The 7,364-nt window shown below is 35.7% G+C and overlaps 1 protein-coding gene across 1 annotated transcript in view; it reads left to right on the top strand.

The window, feature by feature from the left end:
• The window catches only part of L3MBTL4 (L3MBTL histone methyl-lysine binding protein 4), a 484,034-nt gene that overhangs the window by 176,358 nt on the left and 300,312 nt on the right, over positions 1-7,364 (top strand). The window contains 5 exon segments of the mRNA XM_019664701.1: positions 915-1,054; positions 2,890-2,981; positions 4,492-4,623; positions 4,625-4,647; positions 5,736-5,812. Coding sequence (XP_019520246.1) covers positions 915-1,054; positions 2,890-2,981; positions 4,492-4,623; positions 4,625-4,647; positions 5,736-5,812 — 464 coding nt within the window.

Raw genomic sequence — 7,364 nt, 5'->3', positions numbered from 1 at the left:
AAAAAAAAAAGAAAAAAAAAAAGAGAGTGCATGCGCTAGCCACTGGGCCACCATCTGGGAGGCAGTAGCAATTACTCTTGATTTAATTGGTAAATAGTTTTCACCTGAGGTTGATAACTATCAGTGAATCCCAGTGTTGCTTTTGTCTGTTAAGAGACATAATTTTTCAAGTTTTAACTGAACTAATGAGAAGTAGATATGAAAAATATCCATGCATATAAATTACATATTTACATAAATACATGCATTTTATGAAAATTATAGGGTGACAAGCCATTGATGAAAGTAAATTGTTTATAAAATGTGATACTAAGTAAACATTTTATATTATTAAATTGATAAATGATCTGTGTATTTTTAATAACTTCAAATATAGAAAACACTAGTCTCTGAATTTACTGATTGATCATAGTTATTAGACTTGTATGGCACATATCGATGACATTTTCCTCAGAATGTCTTATTATTTCCTTTATTGAGTATGCTGGACTTATATGTTAGAGTTGAAATAAGGCCATACCCACTTTGGTTTCGCTCTGTATTTTACATTACTCTGTCTTGGGATATGAATCCCAACCAGACAGTAGGAGATGGGGTTTATGAAAGGAATGTTTGACAGGTATTGAAATAATAAATAGACTAATCTATTAATAAATATATAAATTGACCTCAGATTCCTAGACTGAGTAAAAGAGTAATTTTTTTTTGCAGGAAAAATTCTAAGTACTTGGAAAAACAGTGTATTTTGTCTTATTTACATGCTATCTATAAATCTGTTGTCTAATACAAACACATTTAGATGGAAGGCTTGGTTCATATATGTTGATGACACTGACAGAACATATGATTATTTGGTTAATTTTGTGTATATTTTAAATGCATGACACAGTGAACAATAGCAAACATTCCATTTTGCAGGTGTGTGGTTACCGTCTAAGACTTCATTTTGATGGTTATTTAAGCTGCTACGGTTTTTGGACCAATGCTGGTTCCCCTGACATTCATCCAGTAGGGTGGTGTGAAAAGACCAAACATGAATTGCACATCCCTAAGGGTAAGCCAGGATGGAAAGAAAGTCAGTTATTTCAGTTTTATTTTAACAACATTTCATGAAATAATAACAAGAGAGTCTGGTGTGAATTGATTTCCAAAATGAAAGTTTGATCCACAAAAAGCAGTAAGTCTACAAGGATACCATTCTTAGAAATAAATGTCTTTAAAAGAAAAGCATCAATAACTGCTTAAGTCAGATACTCTGATAAGGCACTTAGTGAAGAAATAAAATCTTATGAGAGCATTCTTATTTTACACAAAATTTGTTAAACCTTATAAGGAGTGAATAAAATGATGTTTATGAGTAAATCATGATTGAAATGTAATATCTCAATTAGTGCTATGGTACAGTGAGGAAACTTGATTGACTTTCATTTGTTAAAAACAGAAATCATGGAGAACAGGGAATTATGAAAGAGGAAACAATTTCACTGTTTTCTTTTGATGGGAAATAAAAATCTCATCTTTGTCTTTTGTTATGTGCTACAGGACTGACAAATGTGACTGAAGCCTTCTTTATTTGCTGTGTCCCAGGGAGGCGAGGATTTGACCAGTTGCGATGTCAGTAGGCCCATTTCTTTGCACAGCAAACTTCTGTATAAGGTCTCCTGTTTGGATCTTAGACTAGTCCATGACTGTGGAAACTTGTGGAGTCAGCATATAGTCATTTTATCCTTAGTAACCAATTCAGGGTATCCTTTGGGATATGTCCCTGAGACTAATGGCAGAGTCCCTTAAGAATGCTGGATTTCATGGAAGCTGGTAACAGGCCACAGGTCCATTCATTCAGTAGGTATTTATGGAACCCTTACTCTTTGCAGGCACTGGGGATGTAGCACTGAATAAAATAAACTGTCTTGTCTTTATGGGGCTTTCATTCTAGAGGGGGGAAGAATAATAAAGATAAAGGTACAATGTCAGGCAGTGACAGGTTGGGAGGAACGAGAGTGTCACAGGGACACTTTCTGACTTAGCATGGTGAAGAAAGGCCTGAGAAGGTGACATCTGACAGATGTGGGTGAATGAGAGAGAAAACAATGTGGCTACCTGGGTTAAGAGTGCTTGTCAGAGAGAAAAGCAAGAGTAAATATCTCAGGGCCAGAGTGTGCTTGGTGCAGTTGAGGAATCAGGAGGAGATTATGTGGCTGGAGCACAGAAGCAAGAGCAAGAAGTTAGGGGATAAAGTTGGAGATATAACCATGGCCTCGAGGGCTGTGCAAGAGTTTGTCTTTTATTCTAAGTGTAACACTCAATCAGAAAATATTTATTGAGTCCATCTTATTTGAGCCAGCAGCCTCTGAGCCACTTTAGGGCACATGGATGGGAGATAAGGCATTTTTTTTAATGGGAAGCCTAGAAAGATATGGTTCAGAAAGCTGGAGCTGCCAAATAGTCTTTGGATTGTGAAGGTGTTTCTGTAATTTACAAGTGTCTGGCACTCTGTATTGTTGCACCATCAGAACTTCTGATGGTCTCGGTTACATGGCTTCTTCAGGAGTGATGGCGGACTCAGGAACTTTTGTCTTCTTCCTTTGCCCATTTTGAAATGTCTTAATGAGAGACCAGACACCCATCAAGCCACCAGGGCACCGATTTCATACCTTAATGTATTTAAACAATTTGTAGGGAATGACATGTGTGATGGAAAACCAAACTCAACAGTTTTGAGTTGCATACATTAAAAAACATTGAAAGAGTCTAGAGATTTTAATTAAAGTTTTTTTGTGGTCTGCTAAAGGACATTGAATGTATGGCAGAAGACTGAATAAGAATTGTATATTTAATATGCACATGGTTACATCCTGTGGGTATCTTGAGTAATCCATACTTTTTCAGGTTATAGAAAAGATAAATTTGTTTGGATGGATTCTTTGAAGGCCTGCAAATTGCAAAATGCTCCCAAGAAACTATTCAGAAACAAAAGTTCTGTAGGTATTTACTGCATTAGCATAAATTTGATTTTTCCTTGAGCTTAAACTTTAAAATATTCACTATATATTCTCTTGTATTTAAATCTTTTGAGAATTCTTAGCTTCCTATTGACTTTTCGCACTTGTCAGTTTCCTATGGGCATACCTGCTTTCCTCCCTTAAAACGTATAATTAAATACTACTTCAATTAGATGGTGAGAGTTAAACACTTTATATTTAAAGTCTGCTAAAATTTCAAATGCTTTCAGAAATCTTTTTTCTCTTTGTGCTTCCAGTGAGGTAGTTGTTTGAACTTAGTTTTGGTGTGTTGAGACCAGTAGATACCCCAGGTAGACTTTGAATGTAACCAGCCTAGTTGGATTTATGTGTGATGAGAATGAGGGTGACACATCATACAGACTCAAGAGGTGCCTGAGGATTTGGGTAGAGGACACTTATGTCATCTGTGTCCCCAGCAACCTCACAAGTCCTCAGGAGAGACAGAGCATAAGTCCCATTCCCGGCTTCTTCTGAGCCCTGCTCTGGGCCCAGCAGTGCGGCTACACGTCAGAAAAAGGGATGGGGAAGCCTAGGGTCAGAGGTCAGCCCTGCCCTCTGTGGGCTGTGTCCCTGTGGAGGACACTCACCCAACTTCTCCAAACTTCAATGTCATCCTCTTGAAATCAATGTTATACAACTTCTCGATGTGGTTCATGGAATTGCATCAAGGAAAGAAATGTGAAATTGCTTTCTAAAATGTAATGTGCTAAAGGAAAACAAACATCAGGGTTCAGTATTAATAGTAAAGAAGTCAAGAAAAGAACCCTCGTCTAGTCCCCAGATAGTGCATGCATACTTCCTAAATCCCAAGACTGGCTCATTACAACTTTGCAAAAGTGCGGTTTTGTCATTGTAATATAATTGTAAATCATAGTCTTTAGTATTTTTTAATACGGAAAAATACATGCAGGTACTAAAAAAAAAGCATTTGATTTTTTTTCAACTATAATTTTATTTGTGAATTAGTGCATGTGTTCCTTAAATATTATGAAAGCCACTCTTTTCTGATCTAATCAAAGTAAATGACAAATTTGCTGCTAAAGACCATATCATATCTTTGTTACTTTTCTACATAGTGGTGTATGGAAACTATTCAAAGCCTATGGGGAGCAGAGGAAATTATTTGATACTACTGTACTTAATCAATATTTTTAAATTAAAACAAATTACTCTAAGAAGTGAAGAGTTTGGAAAATGACAATGATAAGGAGATAAGAACCTACCTGGACAAAGAAAGAGAAAAGTACAAGGTCAAAGCTAATTTCCTGGGTCTTTGTTCTAAATGTAAACTTCCTAACAGTTTATTGGAATATTTTTAATAGCATTTGCTGGCTCCATTCAAGGAGGGTAAGTGTTGATACCCTAATAGACTTTTCTGATGCTAAACATCATAGCAGTTTCGACAGTGGCTCAGTCTTGTTTGGTGACCTGTTTCTTTTTGTGCCTCTTCCTTCCGGTGCTGTGTTAGAATGGGCCAATACCTAAAGAATTTCAGGTTAGAATAAAGTTGCAGGCGGTCGACAGGAAGAACCCTTCCTTGGTGTGTGTGGCAACCATAGCAGATATTGTTGAAGATCGCTTACTAGTGCATTTTGACAATTTGGGATGATAATTATGATTATTGGTGAGACATCAATGTGCATTTTATTTTCATGTGTTCATGTCTGGTGCTAAGAATTTCTTTTCATTCAAGTACTGGCCCTGTTCTTACTGGTCTTAAAGTTATGAATATCAGGAATTTAGTGGATGACTTTTCACTACCTTCTCTTTCATGTGAATTGTTGAATGAAAGAGCCTAAGAAACTTTCTCTTCATTCCATGAGAGGTTACCTAGTGAGGTCTCATCTGAAATAATATGGCCAGTTCAGGGCACTTCACTATATTTCGTCTAGTGTGTAAAAGAAGCATTTTTGTGATGAGGAAGTTAAAAACTTGCAGTGTTTTTTTCCTGAAAAATGTTGAACTCACCCTGTCATATATTTAAAAGGAAAGATTCAGGGAGAATGCAGTGAAATATTTGAAAGCCTGTGGGGAGCAGAGAAAATGTATGCTACAATGCCATTAAACTAAAATTGCATGAGTTAAAAGGGTTTTCTGGGCAAAAACCTGAAATATGGAAGGGGACATGGCAAAAATAATTCTTGTAGCGTTTCTTCACAGTAGGTCCTGAATAACCAACAAGCTCTTGCCTGAGGCTGTGGTTCTTCATGTGTATGAAGGGGACCCTGTTTTCTTCTTTGAACTGAGAAGCAGAGCATAGATCAATTGTTATATGTGTCTTATGTAAAATAGTCTGGGTTCTTTGAAAAGGAGAGGGAAGAAATGTGTCATCCTATGAAGTTTGATAGGGCTGTCCTATTAAAATTTGGTCTGGCCTGTTAATATTTTTCCTTGCTGCTAGCAAGAAGAGGTAGGAGAGGTTTATTAAAATGTTCACTCTTTGGAGATATCACTGGCAGTTCAGGTCCTAGTCAAATACTTTTTTTCATACTTATAAATTTCAAGAAGTTTATATAGAAGAAAATAGTAACTCAGCTTGTGAAACATAGTACTCAAAATTAGTTCTAATTCCCTTTAGCTATAAAATAATATTTTAGCTCTGAAGTAATGTTTTTCATGGTATCTCTTAGTATCAAGAATGTTCATTACTCTTGGATTCTTTCCCTGGCATCGAGTAATATGGGATCTAAAAATAGAGTCCCGTTTTTGCAGGTGTGATGTAAATAGTCCTTATGTCCAGCCAGTTGGTTGGTGTCAGGAGAATGGAAGAACTCTGAGAGCACCCCAAGGTGAGAGGACTAAATGGGTGTTCTTTGAAGTCATTCTGTGGGAGTGGCAATGGCCATTCTTGTTTTCATTTCTGTAAACCACATTTCAATACACAGTGTATGATAAAAATACTGTGCAAAGTTTTATTGACCACCATGTGCCCCAAATGTCTGACATCTGCACATCCTTCCCCATAATGAAAATAGACTTGTTTATGAAGATGAATTGGGAAGACATTTAAAAACGTTGCTAAAAGTGCTTTATCCAACAAAATGAGTATCAATGCTGTGTATCAGCAATTTATTATTGTAAGAGTTTAAAACAATATATTCTGGATAGTACACTCATTGTATAAATGATTTGCAAATATATTCTTCCATTCTATTTCTGCGACACAATTTATCTTATAACTCATGTTAATTCATTAATTGAACCATAAAATTTTTAAATATACTTAACTTCAGAGTTGAATGTAAGAACTGTAGAGATTTAAGAAGTGAGAATTAACATGAGGCTCCAGACTTGCCAAGCCAACTTAATGACTCAGCTAAATACTAAGTAAGGACTCTTTCTGTGTATTATATTTTTTCTCATGACAGAAGTATTAATAAATACTATTTAGAGACTTGCTCTATCAAATCCATGTTTTTTAATTTAAAAATGAATCCGATATAGTGACTGTGTATATTAACATTTTTAAAACAATCATTCTAGGCCTAGGAGAAACCTATTTTCTTTCAATAAAAAAAGTAGAGAAAGAAATGTAAAGTAAGAAATATACAATTCTAGAATGGAGCAGATATTTACCGTTTAATGTGAATGATTCTTGAATTTTGCTGTTTTTTAAATCTTTTTTTCCCCCTTAAAGTATAGGAAAATATTAGAATTGCTCACAAATTTCTTGAATTCCATGGAAAAAGTTCAAGAATTAAAAACAGTCAACAGCCAAACAAAACAAAAAACCTCAACCTATTCAAAAATATTCAATTAGTCTTGTGAGGTTTTATAAAATATGTAGTATCTTCTCAAACTCTGATTTTGACACACAGACCAATTTAGAGTTATTTGTCCTATTTTTCTGTAAAACTGGTTAACACTAACTTTAGGTAATGTTCTTTAAGATGAGATGAAATGTTAGATCTCAGAATATGTGGTTTGAGTTGGTGTGCCTGAAGATACAGCACACACTCTTTTCCATTTTCCTCTGGTGAAATAACTTCTGTGCTGCTTACAGCTTCTCACTAACTTCATGAATAGACTCAGTGTTTAAGTCCATCACCCCTGGTTCTTGGTGCTATGTGAGTCTGGTAACTGTCTGTGCAGCACATTAAGAATTGGAGGTCCAGAATCCTTCCCTCATTAACACTCACAAAGGGTCAAGGGGAGCAAATCTCCCACACCTCAGCTGAGGCTGAAGCTTGAGGCCATAATTAGATGTGAATAGGAGACTATTTAGTTCATAAAGTCAATAAAGTAACAACAGAACTCAATCCAGGCTTGTAGTTTCACTGTAGAATGTATTGCTTATATAAATATTGTCACCATGTTAAAATCTGAGTGATAGTTTTTTTT

The sequence above is a fragment of the Hipposideros armiger genome, unplaced genomic scaffold (assembly GCF_001890085.2).
Source record: "Hipposideros armiger isolate ML-2016 unplaced genomic scaffold, ASM189008v1 scaffold_428, whole genome shotgun sequence".
Classification (NCBI taxonomy): domain Eukaryota; kingdom Metazoa; phylum Chordata; class Mammalia; order Chiroptera; family Hipposideridae; genus Hipposideros; species Hipposideros armiger.
Note: the sequence above shows the minus strand (reverse complement) of the source record. Positions and strands in the feature narration are given on the sequence as shown.